This window comes from Somniosus microcephalus, chromosome 16, assembly GCF_052327205.1.
Source record: "Somniosus microcephalus isolate GS21.2 chromosome 16, FLI_Smic_1.0, whole genome shotgun sequence".
NCBI lineage: Eukaryota > Metazoa > Chordata > Chondrichthyes > Squaliformes > Somniosidae > Somniosus > Somniosus microcephalus.
Genome location: NC_141002.1, coordinates 54,847,345 through 54,874,485, shown reverse-complemented (window position 1 = coordinate 54,874,485; position 27,141 = coordinate 54,847,345). Strand labels below are relative to the sequence as shown.

At 44.0% G+C, this 27,141-nt stretch overlaps 1 protein-coding gene across 1 annotated transcript in view; it reads right to left on the bottom strand.

Annotated features, from left to right (window-relative positions):
- LOC147106186 (chromatin remodeling regulator CECR2-like) overlaps positions 1–27,141 on the bottom strand; it is a 128,002-nt gene that overhangs the window by 27,569 nt on the left and 73,292 nt on the right. The window contains exons 8-13 of the mRNA XM_086009793.1: positions 24,100–24,189; positions 20,547–20,703; positions 17,514–17,643; positions 15,960–15,997; positions 15,406–15,497; positions 8,621–8,747 (exon numbers count right to left, since the gene is read on the bottom strand). Coding sequence (XP_085865919.1) covers positions 8,621–8,747; positions 15,406–15,497; positions 15,960–15,997; positions 17,514–17,643; positions 20,547–20,703; positions 24,100–24,189 — 634 coding nt within the window. The remainder of the gene's footprint in view (positions 1–8,620; positions 8,748–15,405; positions 15,498–15,959; positions 15,998–17,513; positions 17,644–20,546; positions 20,704–24,099; positions 24,190–27,141) is intronic.

The following is a 27,141-nucleotide window of genomic DNA, read 5'->3' as shown; positions in this document are numbered from 1 at the left end:
TAAGAAAAATTGAAATGTACTGCAGACTGTTTTGAGCTATACAAATCAGTGGACGAAAAACAAGTGAGGTTTAGATGGGATAAGTGAACAAAAGAAAGGCCAATAGTGGGTAGCAGCAAGAGGATCCAGAGAGGGGTTTTCGAAGCTATGAAAACATAGAATATTGTAAATCAGATTGGTCTTTCAAGGAATATGATGGTACTAATACACAAATTAAAAAGTTGCGACACAGGTTAGCAAGGCCATAAAAAAAGCAAACCAAGCACTAGGGTTTATTTCTAGAGGGATAGAATTGAAAAGTAGGGAAGTTATGCTGAACCTGTATCGAACCTTGGTTAGATCATACTTAAGAGTACTGCGTACAGTTCTGGTCGCCATATTATAAAAAGGATATAGAGGCACTGGACAGGGTGCAGAGAAGATTTACAAGGGTGATACCAGAAATGCGAGGGTATACATATCAGGAAAGGATGAACAGGCTGGGTCTCTTTCCTCCTGAAAAAAGGCGGAGGGCTGTCCTAATAGAGGTCTTTAAAATTATGAAAGGTTTTGATAAGAGTGGATAGAGAGAATGTTTCCACTTGTGAGGAAGAGCAAAACTAGAGGCCATCAATATAAGATAGTCACCAAGAAATCCAATAAGGAATTCAGAAGCAACTTCTTTACCCAGAGAGTGGTGAGAATGTGGAACTCGCTACCACAGGGAGTGGTTGAAGCGAATAGTATAGATGCATTTAAGGGGAGGCTGGGCAAGCACATGAAGGAGAAGGGAATAGAGGGTTATGCTGATAGATTTAGATGAGGAAAGACGGGAGCATAAATGCCGACATGGACTGGTTTGGCTGAATGGCCTGTTTCTTTGCTGTATATCCTATGTATTATTGCAGAGGGGGAAAGAGACCAACAAAGGATGGATACATTAATCTAATTCTTATCAGTCTTAAAAAAATAAAAACTGGATAAATTCCATATCCAGTTAAATTGGTTGAGGAAATCCTTTACACTCTAGAATCTTTAACTAAATGAGTGAGGAAGCAGGCAAGGCTCTGTTGATATTTACAGTGGCTGTACCTGGGGACAATTGAGTTACTGTCTAATATCATTCTAATTCAAAAATCGAGAAATTAGACATTGGTTATTCTAAATTTGGCACAGGAAAGTGCTTAATGTCATTGTTCATTAATAACTTGGCGGTTAGAGAATAATTAGCATGGTTTTAGTGACAATGGATCATGACTTACAAATCAACAATATAATCTTTGAGAAAGTGACTAATTTAATGGTTGAAAATGATCCAGTGATTATAATAGGTTCAAAAGGCATTCGGTAAAATTCAGTATTCAGATCTTTAAGAGACAATTGTGGTTCACAGAATTAATAGAAAATTAACTGTCTCGATTGAAGACTGGTTTGGCAAAAGAATGCAACAGGTGTTTATAAATGTTCTGGCTTCCTTGCTGTTTACACTATTCATAAAGAATATGCAACAGAGTAGTGACTGCCCTTGACATCAAGGCAGCATTTGATCGAGTGTGGCATCAAGGAGCCCTAGCAAAACTGAAGTCAATGGGAATCAAGGGGAAAACTCTCCATTGGTTGGAATCATACCTAGCACAAAGGAAGTTGGCTGTGGTTGTTGGTCATTCATCTCAATCACATGACATCACTGCAGGAGTTCCTCAGGGCAGTGTCCTAGGCCCAACCATCTTCAGCTGTTTCATCAATGACCTTCCCTCCATCATAAGGTCAGAAGTGGGGATGTTCGCTGATGATTGCACACTGTTCAGCACCATTCGAGACTCGTCAGATACTGACGCAGTCCGTGTCCATATGCAGCAAGACCTGGACAACATTCAGTCTTGGGCTGACGAGTGGCAAGTAACATTCGCACCACACAAGTGCCAGGCAATGACCATCTCCAATAAGCGAGACTCTAACCATCTCCCCTTGACATTCAATGGCATTACCATCGCTGAATCCCCCACTATCAACATCCTAGGAGTTACCATTGATCAGAAACTGAACTGGACCAGCCATATAAATACTGTGGCTACAAGAGCAGGCCAGAGGCTGGGAATTCTGTGGCGAGTGTCTCACCTCCTGACTCCCCAAAGCCTTTCCACCATCTACAAGGCACAAGTCAGGAGTGTGATGGAATACTCTCCACTTGCCTGGATGAGTGCAGCTCCAACAACACTCAAGAAGCTCGACACCATTCAGGATAAAGCAGCCCGCTTGATTGGCACTCCATCCACCACCTTCAACATTCACTCCCTCCACCACCGGCGCACTGTGGCTGCAGTGTGTACCATCTACAAGATGCACTGCAGCAACTCGCCAAAGCTCCTTCAACAGCACCTTCCAAACCCGCGACCTCTACCACTTAGAAGGACAAGGGCAGCAGACGCATGGGAACATCACCACCTACAAGTTCCCCTCCAAGCCACACACCATCCTGACTTGGACCTGTATCGCCGTTCCTTCACTGTCGCTGGGCCAAAATCCTGGAACTCCCTTCCTAACAGCATTGTGGGTGTACCTACACCATATGGACTGCAGCGGTTCAAGGCGGCGGCTCACCACCATCTTCTCAAGGGCAATTAGGGATGGGCACTAAATGCAGGCCTAGCCAGCGACGCCCACATCCCATCAATGAATAAAAAAAACCAAAAAACTATAAAATCTGCTAACACAAAGCTATATGGCCAGATGACTACTGTAGAGTACATTAAGAACGTTTAGAACGATCTGGATATATTTAGCAGCTGGGCTAAGGAATGCAGATGGATTTTAACACATACGAATGCAAGGCAGTGCACATTAGAACATGAAATATATGCACATATTGAATGGGTATAGATTAAATGAGCAAAGATGGAAAAAGGATTTGGGTGCAATTGCTAATTTGCTGAATAAATCCACTCAACAAGGCCAGTCAAGTACAGTACGGAGATACATATCAAGGGCATTTGAAAACAACTTGCAACAGGTTGTATTGATAAGGCTATACAGGAAACTTTCGATTAACCGGCCCCTAAATAACTGGAATGCTCTATCCACCGGCAAAATTCAGGAGTCGGTTCAGGTAACTTTTTTTTACTTTTAGTTACTTTTTTAAAATTGATTTGTTGCTGTGCAAGGGTGTAGCTGAAGCTGTTGCTAAGCTACAGAGACGCTTGCAACTTGTGCCGATTGTTTTGAAGCTGTAAGCAACAGGGTTTGTTGCTTTATACGGAGCTCGGAATCTTTTACTATAGCGTTCTGTTATCCGGAATTGTTGATGAACTGGCAACACGTCGGTCCTGTCCGTGCCGGATACCAGAAAGTTTCCTGTATTTGATTAGTGTGTATAGTTCTGGGCATCCTACCTTCAAAGGATATTGATGCATTGAAAAGGGTGCAGAGAAGAGCAACAAGGATGATTTCAGGACTTAAAATTCTTAATTTAGGAAGAGAAGCTCACAAAACTGAACTTGCTTTCTTGGAGAAAGGAAGATTTGAGGGGGAACATGAACTAGGTCTTTAAAATGCTGAAAAGCATGGATATTGCAGACATAAATGTTTAAATGTTAAGTGCAGAACTAGAGGACATGAGCACAAAATTAAATCTCAATCAAGACAGAAGATCAAAAACAATTTCTCCACCTAGTACCACCAGCAGAGCACTTGGAAAACAGTGACCGGATCGGACAAAGTCAACATGGATTTACAAAAGGCAAATCGTGCTTGACTAATCTACTGGAATTTTTTGAGGATGTAACTGGTAAAATAGATAAGGGAGAACCAGTGAATGTGGTGTATTTGGACTTTCAAAAGGCTTTCGATAAGGTTCCGCATAAGAGATTAGCGTGTAAAGTTAAGGCACATGGGATTGGGGGCAAGGTATTGACTTGGATAGAGAATTGGTTGGCAGACAGAAAGCAAAGAGTTGGAATAAACGGCTCTTTTTCCGAGTGGCAGGCAGTGACTAGTGGGGTACCGCAGGGATCGGTCCTTGGACCCCAGCTATTCACAATATATATTAATGATCTGGACGAGGGAACTAGATGTAATATCTCCAAGTTTGCAGACGACACAAAGTTGGGTCGGCGTGTGCTGTGAGGAGGATGCCGAGAAACTCCAGGATGATTTGGACAGGTTGGGTGATTGGGCAGAAGCATGGCAGATGCAATATAATATGGATAAATGCGAGGTTATCCACTTTGGTGTCAAAAACAAGGCAGATTATTATCTGAATGGCAATAGATTGGGAGAAGGGGAAGTGCAACGAGACCTGGGTGTCCTTGTGCACCAGTCGCTGAAGGTAAGCATGGAGGTGCAGCAGGCGGTTAAGGCAGCAAATGGTATGTTGGCCTTCGTAGCAAGGGGGTTTGAGTACAGGAACAAGGATGTCTTGCTGCAGCTGTACAGGGTCTTGGTGAGACCACACCTCGAGTATTGTGTGCAGTTTTGGTCGCTTTATCTGAGGAAGGATGTTCTTGCCATGGAAGGAGTGCAGCGAAGATTCACCAGGTTGATACCTGGGATGGCAAGAATGACGTACGAGGAGAGATTGGGTCAATTGGGCTTGTACTCGCTAGAGTTTAGAAGAATGAGAGGGGATCTCATTGAAACTTATAAAATTCAAACAGGACTGGACAGACGAGATGCAGGAAGGGTGTTCCCGATGGTCGGGGAGTCCAGAACCAGGGGTCACAGTCTAAGGATAAGGGGTAAACCATTTAGGACAGAGATGGGGAGGAATTTCTTCACCCAGCGAGTGGTGAACCTGTGGAATTCTCTACCACAGAAGGCAGTAGAGGCCAATTCATTAAATATATTCAAAAAGGAGTTGGATATATTTCTTAAGGCTAAATGGATCAAGGGATAAGGGGAGAAAGCAGGGACAGGGTACTGAATTTGGACGATCAGCCACGATCGCATTGAATGGCGGAGCAGGCTCGAGGGGCCGAATGGCCTACTCCTGCTCCTATCTTCTATTTTTCTATATGTAACAGAGTCGATCATCTGTGGGACAGGCCCATAGTAAAACCAATTAATGCTTTTCAATTAATTTCTTCAAAAAGGAGCAAGAAAAACATTTATTTAAGAATGGGATTTAAGGTTATGGGCATACGTACTTAAAATACTCTAAGCTAACTCCAGAAGCCAACAGATTTCCCCTCCTTCCCCCCCCCCCCCTAAATATACTGCTCTTTTTGCTTTCTTCATTTAGTTGTATTTGTTTCAGAAATAGTATATCCTAGTGTATAAACTGGCATGCATCCCACAATACTGAATGAGGCCGACGAGGAGATTGCAGTAGCACTAATCAAATTTTTCCAAAAATCCTAGACAGAAATTGTGTCAAAGGAATAGAAAGGGGAAAGGTATAAACCAGGAATTACAAGCCAGTTAGTCTTGCCTCATTTCAGTGCCAATTTGCACACTACTGTCAGGGAGTCTCATTCGCACATGACGGGAAATTAGGGGTACTCTCCCCATGATATTCTATCCATTAGTTTTAATGTAAGGAAAATATTGAGCAGTGTGCCTGCAATTTTTCTTCATTCATAAAATCAGCCCTCTAAAGTCTATAATACAGGATGAAATTAGTGAATACTTAGGGAGGCATGGGTTAAGCAGGGACAGTTAGGTTTGTAAAGGGCAGGCTGGTTTGATTTAATTGAATTTTTTGAGGAAATCACAATGTATTGATGAAGGTAATGCAGCTAATGTTGCATATATGGACTTTCGGGAGGCATTTGATAAGGTGCCACATAAAGCCTTGGTCATGAAATTGAAGGCAGTGTATCTTCATGGAGAGAGAGATAGTTAGGGGGCAGAAATCAAAAGTAGGATCAATGAATGTTTCTCCGATTCATGAGATGCGTGTAGTGGCATACTCCAGAGATCTAGGCGAGGACTGTTTTCTATTTATGTAATAACTTGGACATAGGTGCAAGAGAAATATCATCAAAGCTTGCTGATGATACCATAGTAGATGACATGACAAACTCTGAGGACTGCAGGAGGACAAAGTCAAGTTAGCAGAGTGGGCAGATAGGTGGCAGATGCAGTTCAAAGAAATGGGAATAAGAATGGTGAAAGGAACTACGCCCTAAATGATCAGATCCTTAACAGAGTGGAGGAAAAGAGAGATCTAGGAGTATGGATACAAAGACCTTTAAAAGGTGGGAGTGTAGGTAGATAAGGCCATTAAAAAAGGCAAATGGAATGGTGTATGTAGAGTTTACAGCACAGGAGGCCATTCAGCACCATTGCACCTGTGCTGGGGCTTGTTATTCAACGGGAGCTTTTTACTCTAATTCCATCTCTGCCCTTTGCTCATATACTTAACAAATTCCATTTATAGCATCTGCCTACAATTTCTACTTGTGGTGAAGCATTCCAAGTCCGAACCCTCAGTCTATGCCCCCTTGTCACAGATTCACCAACCAGCAGACACAATTTTTTTACAGTTTACCCTCACAAAACCTTTCATGATTTTGAAAATCTTGATTAGGCTCCCTCCCCTCTGTTCCAGTGAGAAAAGCCTTAATTTTTCCAAGCCTTTCTTCTTAATTATAATCCCTCGTACCGTATTTCTATACCCCACCCCCGAGATATCTGTGTTCCTCTAATTCTGCCCTCTTGAGCATCCTTGATTTTAAATCGCTCAACCATTGGTGGCTGTGCCTTCAGCTGTCTAGGCCTTAAGCTCTGGAATTCCCTCCCTAAACCTCTCCGCCTCTCTACCTCTTTTTCCTCCTTTAAGACGCTCCTTAAAACCTATCTATTTGACCAAGCTTTTGATCATCTGCCCCAATTGCTCATGTGGCTCGGTGTCAAATTTTGTTTTATAATGCTCCTGTGAAGCGCCTTGGGACGTTTTACTATGTTAAAGGCGTTATATAAATAAAATTGTTGTTGTATATCATTCTAGTGAATCTTCATTATACCTTTTTCATGGCCCAGATATCATCATTTCTATAAAGGGATGCAACACTCCAACTGTGGCCTAGGTGTCAGCCTTGGCTCAATAGTAGTGCCTGCATCTGAGTCAGAAGGTTACAAGTTCAACTCCTACTCCAGAGGCTTCAGCACGTAATCTAGGCTGACACTTCAGTGCAGTACTGAGGGAATATTGCACTGTGGGAGGTTCCATCTTTAGATGAGATGTTAAACTGAAGCCCGATCTTCCTGCACAGTAGACCTATAGTACTCCTGGTGTCCTGGCCAACATTTATTACTCAACAAACAGCATTAAAGAAATGGAGTATTTGGTCAATTAACTCATTGCGGGATCTTGCGGTGTACAAATGGCAGCCGCATTTGCCTACAACAGTGACTACATTTCAAAAGTAATTGATTGGCCGTGAAGCACTTTGTAATGTAATGGGGATGTGAAAAGCACTATATCAATGCCAGTCTCTTCCTTTCTCTTTCCTTTAACCAAATCAGTAACAGCTAATAGCTCAATTGCCTTAACACACCTTTTTTCGCCCAAGATAGCACCTCATTCCATTATCTCAATTTGATTTTCTTCCTCTATGTCCTTTGTTCCTTCTGCATGCTATCCTTTTTGCTAAATCCTTCTTTACTTGTATATTTTCCCTCATCTATTTCTACCTTTACTTGCTCTTTCTGATAGCCTTTATTTTCCCTGACTGGCTTCTTTCTTGGTTTAAATGACATCACTTCCCTTTGTATCCATTCCGTTAGTTCATTAGCTCCCTTCCTGTTCAGGAGTAGCCCATCCTTGCAGAACAGCTCTCATCTTCTCCAGAACTGATGCCTATGCAACATAAAACAGAAACCCTCTTCCTGACACCACCCCTATAGCCATATGTTGAACTCCCCAGTCTTCTTATCCTTCCCTATTCTAGCACGTGGCTGGGGGAGTAATCCAAAGATTACCACCTTTGAAGTGGTGCTCCACAGCTGCTTCCCAATCTCCTACATTCCTTCTCCAGGAATTCAGGCCTTTCCTTTCATATACAGAACACTGTGTCTCCACTCTGAAGAGCAGGCCACTGCAGTTTCCTGTGCCAACAGTGGCAGGTGGAAGATCTGTCTAGTCCGGCATTGCAAAAGGAGGCGGGGCCTGCAGGATGGCATCATCTGCCAGATTTTCTCCTGTTCCTGTCTCTTGAGCCCAGAATGAACTGGATGCCAGTATCCAGTTCATTGGAGTACATAAGCGGGGCCCACAGTGGTGTTTCTGGCCTGGAACACCCCAGAAATGAGAGCACATATAAAGAGGGCCAGTTTGAAAATTAGTTGCACTGTTAAGCTCGTCTCCAGGTTTTACCCCCATGTTGTTTTCAAGTGCTGAATTTTGCTCCTGTCCCTCCAATAGGCATCCAAGTTGCACCAAAGCTAGTGTGGGTGGTTTATGCAAATAGCTATCAATCCAGGGCGGATTCAAACTGAGGTCCCAGAGATGAAAGGGAAATATGGTAACACACTGCCACACAGCACCCGCTCCCTCCTCAACTTAGGACATTATCACAATTTATTTAGACTCAGATGCTGAGCTCTTTGATAGTTGGATTCCATTCTTAATGTACACTTGCTCTATTAAAAGTAATTGTTATACAGTGTTGATAAAAATAATAAAAATGTATTGCTGACTCACCATTTCCTTCACCGTTATATTCCAGACAATCTTCAAACATAACCTTCATATCAGCAACAAATTCTTCTTTCACATTATATTGTTTTTCATTAAGTTTTCTTTCAATAGTGGATAGATCCATAGGTGTCTGAAAGTGTTAAAAACATAGTTTAAGGAGGCGATTGAGAAAAGTTGTTTAATACAATATGCCAAAAAGAAACCATTGAAAAATAAAACTAAAATAACAGAAAATGCTGGAAAAACTCAGGCGGCCAGGCAACATCCGTGGAGAGAGAAATAGAGTCAACGACCCCGATTTTCCTGATCGCGCGGGAAATTTTCGGGTTCCCCGAATGTCGGGTTCCGACCCGAATATAAATGGGTCAGCCAGCTGCATGCAATTTTCGCTCAAGTGGCCAATTTATTTCCAGCGTGTAGGGACCCTTGCTAATTGTTCATTTCCAGTCAGAAAGCCCCACAGTGTGATATCATCATTCGTGGTGCTTTTAAAGTGTCCAGCAAGCTTTTCAACCTCTGCAGGCTTCCTAACCAGTCTATCAGACTGGCAGAGGAGCCTGCACCAGCTGCAGAGGCCGAGCTGCCGCAAAATTCGACAAAACATCATTGCAGACATTGGTAGATGGGGTTAGGGCCCGCAGGGAGGTCCTCTTCCCTATCTCAGGGAGGAAGAGGCCTCCCAAACAGACCAGGGCTGCCTGGATGCAGGTGGCTGAAGAGGTGAACTCTGTGGGAGTGACCCATCGTACGTGGATGCAGTGCAGGAAGCGCTTCCATGACCTACACCGCACAGGAAAAGTAAGAATGAAGTTCCCATCACCCGCAGGCTGCTCCCCATTGCCTTTCCCCAACAGCACTCAGCTTCAGCTATCACCTCCTCCACATCCAACGTCACAGTCACATCCATGCACCCTTACCCATTCTCTCTCTATCTATGCTCACATTCACATAACTCTTCCACCATGCAGCCCTCACACTGCCTCTCACTCTGATGCTTGTAACACAACTGCCAGCACACAGGGAGGGCCCTTGGTCTTGCAGCCTCACACCATCTTTGTATCCTTCCAAGTATCTTTGCTATGCAATCTCTACACTCACTCCTTCATTCTCACTCAAGCTCCACTTGTCTCCCTCATTGCAGGAAGAGAGAGCTCAAAATAGGAGAGAATGAACAAAGACTGGAGGAGGACCACCCTCACTCGCCCACCTGACCCCCTGGGAAGAAGCAGTTTTGGAGATTGCTGGGGCTGACGTGCCTGAGGAAGCTGGGGCAGGAGAGACAGGAGCAAGCCCGCAAGCTGGTGACAGAAAAGTTTCCCATCTCTCTCACTGACATAGCATGAGTTGCTGATATAATTCTGAAGCCACATCATTTGGACTTATGAGCATCTGCCAAATCCAATGTGCAAGTAGCCTTGGCATGACATCTCTAACTCTTTCCTTTACTCCCCCACAGGACCATCCGGAGCCCCCGTCACCACTGCCGAGGAGGAAGAGGCTTTGCAGCCAGACTCCTCAGAGGAAACTCCAGCCTCTGAGGGCGCATCGTCAGCAGAAGTAAGCGCACCCAGCACCAGTGCAGACACTCACACCTCGGTGGGACCGTCGGGACATAAAGTAGAGTTGTCACCTGGTGTATCACAGCTCACAAGTGAGCATCAGCAGATTGTGGAGACAGGGACAGCAGTGGAGAGTCCTCATCGGAGGGCGCAGGGCTCTGCCAGCTCAGCTCAGCTGCATGTTGACCCTATGTCTCTGGGTCCATCCGCAAGAGAGGAGGTGATGGATCTCCATGCACAGATGCAGGAGTCTCTGGGAGGTTTTGTCTCCAGGGTCGCTGCGAGTGTGGAACGAATGGAGGAGTCCATGGCGAGCATGAGCAGAGCATTATTGGAGTCATTGGCGCATCAAAGCATCACCACGGAAAGGATGGCTACCTCCGTGACAATGCTGGCTGCAGTCGAGGAGAGGAGGGCTGTGGCCATGGAGTTTAGTCGCCAGGGTATCGGAAACCTGGTGAGTGCTCTGAATAGAATGACATCTCTTGAGGAGCGATGGGCATCTATTGAGCACTGAAACCAGACCTTCATGGAAGCCCCTCTGATCAGAACTTCCAGTACAGAGACGGGTCCCCATGGCCCCCCTGATGTGCAGCAAGGTGTTCTCCAGCCACTTGCAGGCGCTGAGGGGGAGCTGACCCATGAGCGGGAGGTTGTTGGCACACCTCAAGGAAGTGGGGGCTCCTCTCCACGCGCTCGCACTTCCATGCCACTTCAGAGCCCTCAGTCAGAGCCCCACCGGAGTCCACACCCCAGTGAGATAGGAGTTTCAAGCCCTGCACAGCCGCAGGAGCAGCAGACTGCTGGTGAGCCCTCACAGGCTCGCCACCCCAGAGGATGCCCGCCAAAGGTGTCGAGACAGGCGCAGCAGGAAAGTGAGCAAGGGGCCTCCACATCTGCTGAAGCCACAGGGGTAGCACTACGTAGGAGTATGCGCAAGAGTAAAATGAAGCACCACTAATCACAAGGGTAGTCACTTGGGTGAAAAGTCTTGTAAATATTTTTAATGCCATCACTTTCTTGGACATAAAAAATCTGGTAGCAGCTGCAGCAGTTATGGCGTCTGTCATTTGGCAAATGGGGATATCACATTGAGGCCTTAGGATAACTTGCAGATGTAAGCAAGCTGGTCAAATAGGTAGAAATGCGCAGGCATGGGCCACTGTCCATGGTCAGTTAAGAAGCAGTGAGGCTGCAGTGTTTGATGTACCAGGCTACGCAAATCTGCCCAGGGTGAGTGCGTTCCTTGCATTTTGCCGAGCAATGTTCTCGCGCACTGGTGCCGCTGGTTGGCGGCCCACTGCAGGATGCTCGGTCACGTCCTCCACCTCCTCAGCATCCTCATCCGAGGCGGCTCTGTGAGGAGCCTCTTGGTCCTGCGGAATCGGCAAGCCACGACGCTGTGCCATGTTGTGAAGCACACAGCAAACCACAACGATTCTGGAGACCCTGGCTGCTGAGTACTGTAGGGCTCCACCTGATCTATCGAGGCATCTGAAGCGCATCTTCAGCAATCCGATGGTTTGCTCGATAATGCATCTGGTGGTAATGTGGCTGGAGTTGCAGCGCTCCTTAGCCTCGTTGGCTGGTCTCCTCAACGGCGTCATTAGCCAAGTCCACAGGGGATATCCCGTCTCCAAGTAGCCATCCCTGAAGTTCGTTTGGCGGACTGAATAGCGGAGGCACAGTAGACTGGCGCAGTATGAAGGAGTCAGGGCAGCTGCCAGGGTACTTGGCACAAACATGCAAAATCACCTTCTTGTGGTCACACACCAGCTGAACGTTAAGGGAGTGGAAGCCCTTGCGGTTGACAAAAACTCCTGGATTGCGGTGGGGTGCCCTAAGGGCCACGTGTGCAGTAAATGATGCCCTGCACCCTTGGAAAGTCTGCCAGCTGAGCTAATCCAAATGCTCGCGCCCTCACATTTGCGCGATCCTGGGTGAAATGGATGTGATTGTGCGCGAGGGCAAAGAGGGCATCGGTGACCTGTTTCATGCAAGTGTGTGCAGCCGCCTGGGAGATGCCGCTGATGTCTGCTGCTGATCCCTGGAAGGAGCCTGAGGCATAAAAGTTGAGTGTGGTGGTGACTTTGATGGCCACTGGTAAGGAGTGTCGACCTGGTGCTCTGGGCTCCAGGTCTTGCTGCAGCATTGCGCAGATGTCAGTCACAACCTCTCGCGAAAGTCGCAGCCGCCTCTGGCACTGCTGCTCAGTCATGTTGAGGTAGCTCACCCTGTGTCTGTAGACCCTGTTTGGGGGGTATCTCCTGCGCCAACGGCCTTCCATGCGCAGGCCCCTTCTGGCCTGTGCTGCCTCAGGTGGCTGAGCCGCAGCCTGTCGCTCCTGCTGGTGCTGCTGTTGCAGCCTCCTGTGCTGTTGGAGATCCTCTAATGCCAAGAAGGGAAGGAACAAAAGGCCTCCCATGCTTCTGGCAGATGCCTCCGTTGAGGAGGCGCCGAGTTAGGGTGCTGAGAGGGGCTTCACAGGAGCTCACACTGGAGAACTGTGTGAGGCTCCAACCTTCCACAGCTGTGCCTAAGCCTTCAACAAGTTGCCCCAAGCCTTCAGCAACAAGGTCCCGCAGCCTACAAATGCTGGCTGAATAAATCTCTTCAGTCCTGATTGACCTGCAGCTGAAAGCAAGCAAGCCGACATTGTTCACGCCAGGTTATCAGCAGTGTTCCCGCCTGGCGTGTTTTACGCGGGGAAAGGCTGAAAATGCCAAGGGCCTCTGAAAGTAGGATTAAACATGCCAATTATTGGTCATTAGGCTCCCGCTGACCATTCCTGCCTGTGGCGGGCGGGACGGATTCGGGTTGCGCTGAAAGACCGGGGCGAAAGTCGGGCGGGGTGGGGGTGGGGGGGGGGGGGCCGGGACCCCCCCCATTTCTGCGATTTTCAGCCCCCGTCTGCCTGAAACCCCGCCCGACGGCTCCAGGAAAATCGGGGCCAATGTTTCAGGTCGAAACGCTTTGTTCAAGACTGAAAAAGCACAGGAAATGAAACAAATTAAAAGGCCAGTTTGGAGGCTAGGAGAGAACAAGAGAAGTGAAGAGCCATTAAAAGGTATTCAAAACAAGACGAGATGGTGATAGGACTAGTGGAGACAAAAGACGGCTCTAGATTAGATGTGAAATGCGCTGGCAAAATGGGAGACAGCTGCCATGTGGGAGAGGAAAAAAGGGGGGGGGGGGGTGGGGAAAGGGCCAAAACAAAGGTATGGATAAAAAACATAAGTAAAAATGTCATGGGGGCCGAGGTTTTGATCTGAAATTGTTGAACTCGATATTGAGTCCGGAAGGCTGTAAAGTGCCTAATCGGAAGATGAGGTGCTGTTCCTCGAGTTTATGCTGAGCTTCCGTGGAACAATACAAGAGGCCAAGGACGGTGAGGTCTGAGTGGGAATGGGGCGGTGAATTAAAATGACAGGCGACCGGAAGCTCGGGGTCATCCTTATGGACTGAATGGAGGTGTTCCGCAAAGCGATCACCCAATCTACGTTTGGTCTCCCCAATGTAGAGGAGACCACATCCTGAGCAGCGAATACCGTATACTAGATTGCAAGAAGTACAAGTAAATCACTGAAAAATAAAACTATTTGTGTTAAAGAGGTTTCTACAAAGGCAACAGAATAAAACTGTTTACTGGTCCCTCACATGACATAATACATGTAGGTATCATTAATCCACTGCAGCTTGGCCACCAGAATTTGGTTGACAGAAATGAGTTTGGGCAATCTCAATCTATTTCCTAGCGGGCATGGGCCCACAGCACAAAACTGTTCCTGATTCATAAGAGCAATAGGAGCAGGAGTAGACCATTTGGCCCCTCGAGCCTGCTCTGCCATTCAATAAGATCATGGCTGATCTGATCTTGACCTCAACTCCACTTCCCTGCCCACTCCCCATAACCCATCACTCCCTTATTGTTCAAAGATCTGTCTAGCTTCACCTTAAATATATTCAAGGACAGCCTCCACAGCTCTCGGGGGAAGAAAATTCCAAACATTCATGACCCTCAGAAGAAATTAATCCTCATTTCCATTTTAAATGGGTGCCCCCTTATTCTGAAATCATGCCCCCGAGTTCTAGATTTCCCCACGAGGGGAAACATCCTCTCTGCATCTACCTTGGCGAGCCCCCTCAGTATCTTGTATGTTTCAATAAGATCACATCTCATTCTCCTAAATTCCAATGAGTATAGGCCCAACCAGCTCAACATTTCTTCATAAGTCAACCCCCTCATCTCAGGAATCAACCGTGTGAATCGTCTCTGACCTGCCTCCAATGCAAGTATATCCTTCCACAGCTCTCTGGGGCAGAGAATTCCACAGATTTACGATTACAATTCAGCATTAATTGGCAAAGACACTCAGAGTACACAGGATGGCTGGTGTAGAAAATGGAATAAACAGTGGTGCTGTAGCAGATAGTCTTTTGAGGTTGGGGCTGAAGTACATTGTTACAGCAGAGTATTCGGAGCTTTGATTTGCATCTAACTATTCTATACTAGGCCGTGGCATGCTTGAAATTGAAGAGTTTAAATTTACCAGCAGTAACACCCCTCATCTCGAGGAGCACAAACAAAAGTGCTTTTAAAAAAAAAGGGACCCACTGTGCTATCACTGATCAGGTGTTTTTTTTTTTTAAAACAAAAATCAACTCGGTATATTGGTGAAGGTGTTAGGTACTTCCATACCTCCAGAGTTGCTGCAAAATAATCAGCAGTTACTCAATGCACAACATTAATTTACTATCACCAGGGCAACTCGAGAGTCACTTTACAATCTGCACTTGGAAATAGGCGATCTAAGAGAGACCAAATTTTCTAGGTCACAATTCAGCGCACACTTTATAGTTCAACTAAATATATGGCAGCAGTTCAAATTCTAGCCTCCCATTATTTACTGCTAAGCAAACAAGGGGAAAGCAAGAAAAATAACGGTTGACATTAATTCAAACTGAGTGGATATAAATGATCCCTTCTTTCCTCTGGAACCTCATTTGAACGTTCATTGTGCCTAATGATCTTTTACAAAATTCTATCACCCCTTTCCTTATTCTGTAACTCATTGTAAACCCATGAGTTTAAGCAGTAACAATTGTACTTTGGTGCTGAAAATAAAATCTGGCTAATTTATTTTCCCTGGTTTTTGCAGAGAAGATCCATCTAAGGTACAACAGTTAATACATTAAATAAATAGAAGATGGCAAGTACAATTCTCTTACTTCAATTATCTCGTAGTAATTTGGGGCATAAGATTCATCTACAGGTTCAAGGAAGGGCCAAGAATCCTTGTGGGCTTTTACAGCATCTAGGACTGAAGGAAGCAAATAATGAATCTCAACATGTTATACAAATAATATTGATATTTATGAAACAACATCCAAGTTACAGGAAACTTTGGTTTATCCGGAGGTTGTATGTCCGGAAACCTTGATCTACCGGCAGAAATCAGGAGCCGTTTTGTTAGGTTTTTTTTCTTCTCGTGGCTTTGTTTTCTTCTCGTGGATTTGTTTTCAACAGTCGGGCTCTGGAAAGTCTCTCTGAAGCTGTTGCTAAGCTACAGAGACGCTTCCAAGGTACGGGCCGACTGTTTACAAGCTGTTGCTAAGCAACAGTGTTTGTTGTCAGATACGGAGATGAAAACCTCTATGCTTCAACATTAACTTTGTATGTCCGGCAGTTTTGATAGATCGGCAACAGCTCGGTCCTGTCAGTGCTGGATATAACAAAGTTTCCTGTATTTAAAAACAAACCTAAAAAAAAATTACCCACTTACCTTTATACATGGCAATGTAATCTTCATCCAGTTCAAATCTACAACAGAAAAGAGATTCAAAATCAACCATTAACTGATTTTACATAACACTGATTAGTTTTCTCTAATCATATGAAACCATTTCTGGTCCATGACAACTTCCAGTTTTGAAATAAAGAACGCATCACACAAGTGAGGAAGATTTTTGATGAATAATTCATTTTTTAAAAAGAGCTTGGAATAAAAACACAGCACTTTGTGACACGTAATCCACACACTCTATATCTGCAGTTATGTGCACTAGATATTGCTGCTTGGTATCACTGCTGAAATAGGAAATCAAATTTATAAAGTGATATAGTTAGAGTAGTCTGCTGATGACGACCGCAATCTAGGCTCTTCATCTGGAGTCTCTGCATTAGCGATGAGCAGCAGTCCAGTGTACTTTCTAACACCTGTGATTCTGATGCCTCTTCTGTTAGTTAACAGAAGTACCAGATGGCACAATAGATTCTACTGATCTCCATTGCACTAGTTTCAGTTGTAAACTGTCATGGACAGAGAAAGTGGGGAGGAAAGGGAAAAACAACACCGTTTAAAAATCAAAATATAGGCAGAGGATAGTTTGATCCTTAAATGCAGAACGTTACTGTGCTGTGGAGCATGAACACTGCTTTTCTCAGTACGGTAGATTTTCCAACTGTTCACCGGGCTTGGAACCTCACTTGCTGGGAGCACGTCAGGAAATCGCACATGTGCAGCCCATGATTTTCCATTAGTCGAAATTAACGGGTGGTTAGAATGTGGAACTTGCTACTCCAAGGAGTAGTTCAGGCGAATACCATAGATTCTGTTAAGGGGAAGGTAGATAAGTACCTAAGGAAGAAAGGAGTAGAAGGATATGTTGATAGGGTGAGATGAAGTAGAGTGGAAGAATTCTCGTGCAGAGCATAAACACTGGCATAGACCAGTTGGGTTGAATGGCCTGTTTCTGTGCTGTAAATTCTACGTAACGAGTAGAAATTGTGGACCGTGTACACAACATTTCCCGTTATGTGCTCCTGGCAGGAGCGTACAAATGTAAAATTTATCCTATCTTCTCTTCTGAAGTACTATTTCAAATTGCAATATTCTGGTGGGCTTTATTGGTGCTGCTAAATAGGAGCCGAAATGCATTTGTTGTATGAGAGTTAGTATTAAAACAAACATTATCCCGGGGATGCTATTCCTTTTGGGCTACAACCAGAAAAGCAACTGTCTTTAACTGAAGTTGAATCCTCACTGACGAGAAAGCATATGGCTTCCCTCAGGTGCGTAATGAATTCCTTTAATTCAATTTGAAATACCATGCAATTCTTTCTCTTATTTAATTACCAAACTCATAAATATCATCCAGATGGGGTTCTCCAGCTTGATTCCATTAACCATCGAGCAACTTCGTCCACTTTATTGAGGTTTTATGTAAATTTCATTTGATCTTTTCTGTAGTTTTCAGAGGATTCAGTGACTGTACAGAAGACTGAACTCAGCTTTCACTATACACACCCCCCACCCTGGTCAAAAATAGATACATACAAGTCTTTTGTCTTCTTATCTTTCTTTATGGGGAAGAATGGCTCTAGGTTCATAAGTTCAGGAGGCAGTTCTTTTCCCTGAGAAAGTAACCAGGCTCGCTCTTCCCTCATCTTCCTCCTTTTAGCACGACCTGGATAAAGAGGAGAAAATAAATATTTAGAAAATCATTTAAACTGCATTAAGAGATGGTTGTATCTTCAGCTTACAGGTAAAAGGACGAAAAGAAAATAATATTTTAACTTAGATTTGGAAATTTCATTAGAAAATTGGTAGATAAATCTTAAAATCCTTCAACAGAAAATAATTGCTGAAATTGCCATATGGAGTTGCTACACATTTCTATTAACAGTAAAGCAAAATGGTTGAATCCTGTGCATTAAAAATAGATTGCTCCTTTTTATGAAATTACTTTATTCCAGGTCAGTGAGCTTCAAAAAGAAAAAAAAATATACAACATGCTTTTCTACTTAGTTGAAGTATCCTTTGTTCCATACCACCAGCCCACTTACTCCATTTACCATTCTCCAGTACTGAAGTGAGCCTTTGGCTTAGTGCAAGCATTCTCACCCGAGTAAGGTGGTGCAAGGTTGCAGACAGTCCCAGCGAGTAGAGACCAGAACTTCAGCTCTGAATTCTAGGTTGACATTCAGGGGGATATTCGCATCAGGTGGGTATGGGTGTGGGTGCCCACCCTCATTGTATGGGTATGATCCCACAAAACCCTCCCGCCATAAAGGACTAACCATCTTATCGACTGGTATAAAGATTGCTACGGCCTTGGAAGGTGAATTCACGTCGCAGCTTCAGACTATTAATCAGCCTGCAAATCCTCCCACTGTTATCCAAGGGAAGAGTGTGAAGATACAAAAATAACAACCATTCTCCAGCTTCAAGGTCAGCCAATTGGCCAGAAAAAGCAGCAAACCTGATGATTGGGAGCAGTTTAGGATTCAGCAAAGGAGGACAAAGGGATTAATTAAGAGGGGGAAAATAGAATACGAGAGTAAGCTTGCAGGGAACATAAAAACTGACTGTAAAAACTTCTATAGATATGTGAAGAGAAAAAGATTGGTGAAGTCAAGCGTAGGTTATAATGGGGAACAAAGAAATGGCCGACCAATTAAATACATACTTTGGTTCGGTCTTCACAAAGGAGGACACAAATAACCTTCCAGAGATGTCGGGGAACATAGGGTCTAATGAGAGGGAGGAATTGAATGAAATCAGTATTTGTAGGGAAATGGTGTTAGGGAAATTGACGGCATTGAAGACCGATAAATCCCCAGGGCCTGACAATCTATATCCTAGGGTACTTAAGGAAGTGGCCCTAGAAATAGTAGATGCATTGCTGGTCATCTTCCAAAATTCTATAGACTCTGGAATAGTTCCCATGGATTGGAGGGTAGCTAATGTGACCCCACTATTTAAAAAAGGTGGGAGAGAAAAAACAGGGAATTATAGACCGGTAAGCCTGACATCGGTAGTAGGGAAAATGCTAGAGTCCATTATAAAAGATGTAATAGCAGAGCACTTGGAAAACAGTGACAGGATCGGACAAAGTCAACATGGATTTACAAAAGGTAAATCGTGCTCGACTAATCTACTGGAGTTTTTTTTTTTTGAGGATGTAACTGGTAGAATAGATAAGGGAGAACCAGTGGATGTGGTGTATTTGGACTTTCAGAAGACTTCCGATAAGGTCCCGCATAAGAGTTTGACGTGCAAAGTTAAAGCACATGGGATTGGGGGTAAGGTACTGACCTGGATAGTGAACTGGTTGGCAGACAGGAAGCAAAGAGTTGGAATAAACGTGTCTTTTTCCGAGTGGCAGGCAGTGACTAGTGGGGTACCGCAGGGATCGGTGCTAGGACCCCAGCTAGTCACAATATATATTAATGATCTAGACGAGGGAACTAGATGTAATATCTCCAAGTTTGCAGACGACACAAAGCTGGGTGGGTGTGTGTGCTGTGAGGAGGATGCAGAGAAACTCCAGTATGATTTGGACAGGTTGGGTGATTGGGCAGATGCATGATAATGTGCATAAATGCGAGGTTATCCACTTCGGTGGCAAAAACAGGAAGACAGATTATCTGAACGGCAATAGATTGGGAAAAGGGGAAGTGTAACGAAACCTGGGTGTCCTTGTGCACCAGTCGCTGAAGATAAGCATGCAGGTGCAGCAGGTGGTTAAGAAGGCAAATGGTATGTTGGCCTTCATAGCGAGAGGATTCGAGTACAGGAGCAAGGATGTCTTGCTGCAGTTGTACAGGGCCTTGGTGAGACCACACCTTGAGTATTGTGTGCAATTTTGGTCACCTTATCTGAGGAAGGATGTTCTTGCCATGGAGGGAGTGCAGCGAAGATTCACCAGACTGATACCTGGGATGGCAGGAATGATGTATGAGGAGAGATTGGGTCGATTGGGCTTCAACTCGCTGGAGTTTAGAAGAATGAGAGGGGGTCTCATTGAAACTTATAAAATTATAACAGGACTAGACAGACTAGATGCAGGAAGGATGTTCCCGATGGTCGGGGAGTCCAGAACCAGGGGTCACAGTCTAAGGCTAAGGGGTAAGCCATTTAGGACTGAGATGAGGAGTGGTGAACCTGTGGAATTCTCTACCACACAAGGCAGTTGAGGCCAATTCATTAAATATATTCAAGAAGGAGTTAAGATATATTTCTTAAGGCTTAAGGGATCAGGGGATATGGGGAGAAAGCAGGGGCAGGATACTGAATTTGGATGATCAGCCAGGATCTCATTAAATGGTGGAGCAGGCTCAAGGGGCCAAATGGCCTATTCCTGCTCCTATCTTCTATGTTTCTATGCCAGGCAAGAAAACTGCTCCAAAACCTTTTCCAGTCCAGTTGGGCAACTCGTTGACGTGTAACCAATTGACATTCCTCACTTTTGAGCAGTGCCGTACGAGTAATTATGGATGGGAACCGGTTATACAGCTTGCTGGCTGCATTCCTGCTCCATGGAACCATTTACTGCCAGTGCTCAAACGACTTATTCTAGATTTATACCTTCTACAGCTTTGACTCTCTCCTCAAACTCCCTCTTCCTCTCTTCTTCCATGAGTTGCTCTTGTTCTTTCTTCTGCACAGCCAACAGTAGCTGACGTTCTGCTTCCTCCTCTCTTCGTTTCTGTTCCTCTACTTTTGCAATAGCAGACATTTTTTCCTGGAACGTACATTAACATCTCATTGGCCTTTATATCATAGCAGCAGAGCTCCATCATACAAAATTTCTCTATTATACTCTTTCCATATAAAACTTTAGATAGACCAAAATATTATGGGAGCGAGTTTCCGCTTTGGGTGTTATAGGGAAATTGTGCCCAAAATATGCTCAAAATTGTGTTGGTTAGGTAACAGTTCAAGTTTTCACTAAAATCATATGCATAATCACAAATGTAAAATCTTCAATGAACCAGCGCAATCAGGCAGCGTAATACAACGTAATCATTTCTTTTCTTTCCATGAAAAAGTATTCCTTGATGCATTTAAGAGTGGTAACCTGGCGCAGTTTTATTAATATAGCCGAAAATGGGTTTTATCACCAAAAATAAGCATTTTTAATAAGGGTGTCCAGTCCTCCACCTGTGAGTAATGCAATTTAAAAATCACTGAAAATGACTTTAAAAAAAAACTATACTGAATCATTTGATACACCCGACAGTCCGGCACCTTCAGTGGTCCGGCACGAATTGAAACCGGCGGTCTTATGTTAATGAACTCGATTTTGGGTATACAAGGCATCATTCCCACGTTTGCAGCTTACGCAAAACACAGAAACGTAGTAAGCAGTGAAGAGGATAACTTCAGGATGAATTTCAGGACGAAAAAGCCAGACGGGTGAAAGGGACAGACACATAGAAAGGCAGACGGGGCGTTATTTACCGAACCTTCAGTGGTTCGGAATTTTCAATGGCCTGGCACCGGCCTGGTCCCGAGGGTGCCGGATTACCAGAGTTGTACCTGTAGTTTCATTGGTGTACACTAGTCAGTTTCTTAGTAAATTAAAAGTTATTTTGACCTGAAAACAACTTTTAAAATGTGCCTACTCGTGCCTGTGCACCCAAGAACATGAACGCAATCGGCAGGATCTCGTAACTTTGACCTGAGGGCATGGCCAGTTTTGTGGGCGGGGCCTGATCGGCCAAATTGAATCTTGAATCAGCGGAAAACACGAACATAAGTGGTTTGGTGTATAATTCACCTACTTTTAAAATGTTTTGATCTTTTGCACTACTTTGTCCAATTCCTCCCGGATTACGCTGATATTACTAGCATCAACTCTACCCCTATGCATTTAAAAGGGTAACTGCAGTAAGCTGTATTCTTAAGAGTTCTTTTGTCTTTCCACGCAAAAGACACAGTCTATCTAGGGAAATCTATATTTCTATGGGAGGCTATCTGGTCGAGATGGTTTTGTGGACTCATTAGTTAATTGCATTAGAAATTCCCTCGGGTCTTCGAATTGTTAAAAATGTGCACCTATCAGACATGTAGAGGTTGTTGTCGAAGTCAGCTATTTGCTATGCAAGTCGGGTGTCAAAAGTGAAACCCACTAGAATGGACAGAAATCTGCTTTTTATACACCATCAAAAAGGTGAAATTGATTAATAACATTATTGCTTGCCTTAAAAGAAAGAATTGCTCTGTTCTTTCTAGCAGTTGGTCTTCACCTCAAAGATAAAAAGCACTATATTTCATTACTGGTCCTGGGATGTTCAGTTCCCTGTTTATCAGGGTAGCTCTGTGCAGTTGATCAAAAACTTGGCTAAAAGTTATTAAAAGGATGCAAAGATTTTGGACTTATTACTATTTCCAGGACAGTGTAAAGTATTGTGTAAGTTAAGTATCGTATTGCCTAAATGATACAAATGAATAGTGTGGTGCATTCCACTTTTCAGAGTGGGCAGAAGAGCATAGTCAACAATCTACTTGAGTCTCCAGTGCTCAGCGTTGTGGTAAGAGGTTAATGGTTAGTTCTGGAACATGCTAACTCAAACATGACATGCATAAATAAGGTCATACGTTTCAGCTCCTAGGAGATGTGGGTCTGCTCATGGAAACTGCCTTTTTGCTGTGAACCCGAATAAATCTTGGGAAGCAGCCCAATTGTAACACATACATCATATTGTAGCAACTCCCAATCTAGACCATTCGTTTTTAGGATGTATTTAATGTTTATAAAATGAACACATTTTCTGTAATAACCTTATCTGCAAAAATTACATTGGTGATGCTGGTTGATGGTTCCAATTAGTGACAGCTACACAATGAGACTTCCTCTCCAGTCCCTCTTTAAAAAAAAAACCTCAATAATTATAAGTAGTTCACAAATGACACTGAAGCATAAAGTTCTTTGCTCCCAGAGTCTCGAAGCCGTTGACTTTTTGCTTGGATACAGTTCCACAGGTGCCGATTACCCTCCGGAGTCTTTACTGAGGTGTGATACTTGATAGACTTAGCAGGCTATTCAACTGCAGAGGACACTGCCCTCTCCCTGCTTCCATGCACAAGCACTTCCAGCAGGGGCCACTAGTTAGGAATGGGAACTGTGGTCATTTTTTCCTTCCTAACCCAGTGACACTCGGGCAAATGTAGCCCCCTACCATCACCCTGGCTGAGATCAGGTAACTCCGTATATACTAGAGCTCGAACCTGGGGCCTTCTTGGTCTGTATGATCAGTTACTCATTGAACTGAGCCCCCAAAACAATATTTGAATTAACATATCTAGGGGGAAAAAAAAACACAAAAAACAGGAACGTTATATAAAATGATGCAACTCTTGCTTTTTGCTCACTTTGCTGACTTCCCAATCTCAGCCACACTGTTGTTGCAAGATGCAAGTGGAAACCAGATACTTCTCTATAGGCAGGGAGGGAAAAAATCAGAGGGAATCCTATCACCAACATTCCCTATAAGCTGCACGGCCAGCCCACGCAGCCAGTGACCGGCTTTTTCAATGTTTCGTATGAACGGGCCACGCAGCCCCTTATAGGGGCCGCGCACCCAAAAAAGTAAGAGGCAACATTGCTGATCACTGAGCTACTTGCACACATCTCCTAATGGGATTGCTTGACAGCAGTATTGCTGGATGTTTGTTAAATGGTTGCCCAATTCTTTGTTAACAATGAAGAGAAAAAAATGTTTTGATTCTTAAGCATGTCAATGCTGTTGTAAATACTTCCAGATACAGCTGCTTTTCCTTTGAAGTGGCACAATATTTAACCAAATTATACCACTTGGCACATCGGATTTATTACTTTGTTACGAACACAGGGTAAATAAATTACTTGTCTGTATTGAATGAATGAAGAGATAACATTTCCAAAACAAACTGTGTCTTTAAAGGAGTGCTGGAATCCAGAATGCCTCCAAGATCATCATATGTAATAAACAGAGTTATAGGTTTCGACTGGGGTGCTCAATTCAGTGAAAACCAATCCATCAATGGCTGAGTCCGGCTACTGAAGAGGAATTTCAAACCCAGACAGGTTTATGAGGGTTAACAGAATGACCAAGTTTAGCTCCAAACTGATATTTTGAAACTTGATCTGCTTTACCTCTTCTTCCTGCTGCAACCGTTTTAGGGTCAGGCGGTCAGAAATTCTCCTGGGAGCCATTTCAGACAGCTTCTTCTGCAGCTGTTTCTCCTGGAAATGAAAGCAGCAGAGGTCAGAGGTCTAACACACAGCTATTACAGACAGCCTGTTAATGACCGTGCTTGGCACTACACTATAACCCCCTTCAGGATACAGACCTGATAGATTAATCACAGACCATATTCTAATACTTGTCAGTCACTGTAAACTAATCATTACAACTTTTGATTTCCGTTTGCCCCGCTGTGTCACTGCTTCTCACCATTTTGTTTTTATATGAAGCTACCTTCCTGCTGTTACCCCCTCCCCCTCACAAAAGAAAGTGTTAGCCACTCGTTTTTACAGAAATAAATCAACATCTTGCAAGAGCTCAGAGAGGTTTTGATAGGCACGGGTGCTGCAGGACAATGACTTAATCTATTTAAGCAATAATGAGTGGCAAGGTGGTAATAAATTAGAGGTTTTTCTGTACCAAGGTTTTGGCAATGGGGTGAAGTGGAGAACTAGGGTAGTTGCTGATAAGGTTAATTATTCGGCTATGTAGATACTATTAATGAAAAATAATATGATTCAAATAGCAATCATCAGAATTCTATTTCCTGATGCATCAGTGAATTTATCCAGTGAGCAGCTGAGTTATGTGGGCCCAGGTTCAATCTTCAGCCTTTACTAAGCTAGCGAGTGTGAACCCCGGTGCAGCAAGGGATTTACAATTGATCTCAGCGCTCCTGGGTTAGGGAAATGAACACTGACCTGCTCCTGATTGCTATCTCGCAATCCCGGACAGAAATCCATGTTTGGATGTCAGCATAGGGCAGAATTGGGTTTGGCTGTGATGTCCCCTCAACCCCCAAGGTGAATAGCCTTTGACACACTCAGTCACATATTATACATGAATAACCAGAAGGGACTGAGTGAATGTATAGCTAAATCCCAGTAAACAGTTACTACCTTTAGCAGAAGAAAGGACAGGGGGGAAAAAAGAAAAATATCAATTAAAAAAAAATCAGTATTTCATACGCTATTGCACAGGTTCAATTCCCAGTCTGTCCTGAGTTAGTGATCACAGCTGGGGCAGTGGTAACAGTGCTACAATCGGCCTCAACTTTCCAGTGTAGGGGAGAGGAAATCAGGAGCCAGGGTTCTTGCCTTCGATCGCTATCCCATGGTTTCTGTTGGAAAGTGCGCATTTGTAGATGTTGGGTGAGAACAAGATCATGCTCTTGTGTGATGCTCTCCACAAACAAACAGTCTGCCAACTCCCACTGTCCAGGCTCACACATGAAAAATGATCATTCAGGCAAGGTACTGAAGAGCTACTGCATTCCGTGGAATAAATATAATAAAATAAGTCTGTACTGGGCTATTGGCCTTTTTTGAGAAATTATTGTAGTCTCTGGATTGACAGATGTGATGTACTAACGTAAGCCTCATTTTACAGAGTCCCTCGTCTGATCAAGTCTTACAACTCAATAACTGCTGATTTTAAAGTTGTTGGGCACCAGAGGCATCAATTCTATGAAATTTTAATTAGGTGAGCCACTCACCCGAGAATACCCAGTCTCTGACTTGCTAAAGCAATTCAATGACACGTGCTATCCTAGTTGCCAGGAGATGCTCGCAAATGGCTTCATGAGTACACAGATAATACTTGCCATTAGATTGTTTAAAAATAATAAAGCCACAAACAATTTGAATACATACGTAAGCATGTGTTGATTTTAGTTTCTAGGCAGTCACAATGGAGAAAGCATTCTCTCACTCTGGATATGGAAATTCTGTTGATTACGATTATGCAACCATAAGCAAATCAAAACTGAAACCACAGTCTAACGTAGCATTAGCAAGATCCACATATTGTGTGATCACTATATTATATACCTGTAAGGCAATGCTCCACTGTAGCAAACACACTTTTGTTGCAAGTTGAATTTAGGCATATCCGAGGGCTGTGGTCAGAATATATGTGGTGAAATAATTTTCATAGCATTTACTATACTGCAGAAAGTGATTACAGGAAACTTTCTGGTATCCGGCACTGACGGTACGGCACCAGCTCGGTCCCATCAAAACTGCCGTAGAAACCAACGCTAATGTTAAAACATATGGAGCTTTTGAGCTCCGTGTGAATCAACAAACCCAACAGCTTCAAAACAGTCGGCCGCAGCTTAAAAGCGTCTCTGTAGCCAAGCAACAGCTTCAGCTAGACCTTGCAGAGCCTGACTGGAAAAAAAAAAGCAACGAGAAGTAAAAACACTTATAGGAAACAGCTCCTGAATTTTGCTGGTAGATAGAGCTTTGCGGACATTTAACCTCCGGTTAAACGAAAGTTTCCTGTAATTGTATGAACTATTTTGAGAAGTTCCAATGCAAAATTTGTATGCAATTTAAAAAAACTTAAATATATAAATACAGTTTATAATGTCTACACACTAATACATTCTACCTCACATGCTGTGTACCATTTCTCACAGTAATAGTTGGAGTCCAATTAAACAACAGAGTTCTCTGAGCTAGAACAGCACTAATGCCCCATGCCAAGGCATCAGTACAGACCATGAACTCCCAGGTATGATCAGCACTGGCCTAAACAGGATCTGCACACAAAACCTCCTTCAGCCTTTTAAAAGCATCTTCACAGCTTAGCGACCAAGTCTCTCCTGGTTCAGGAGATGCTTTCTGGTGGAGTCGTTTTTTGAATTCATTCTTGGGATGTGGGTGTCACCGGTAAGGCTGGCATTTATTGCCCATCCTTAATTGCCTTGAGAAAGTGGCAGTGGGCCTTCTTCAACCACTCAGTCTCCCACAATGCTGTTAGGTAGGTTGTTCCAGGAATTTGAACCAAATCGGGATGTTTTATAAATACATAAAGAGCAAGAGGATAACTAAAGAGTGGGGCCTATTGGAGACCAAAAAGGAAGCTTGTGTGTGGAGGCGGAAGTCGTGGGTATGGTTCTTAGGGCTAGAAATTTGGCTCCTTCGCACCTGCCGTTAGCGCCCCCC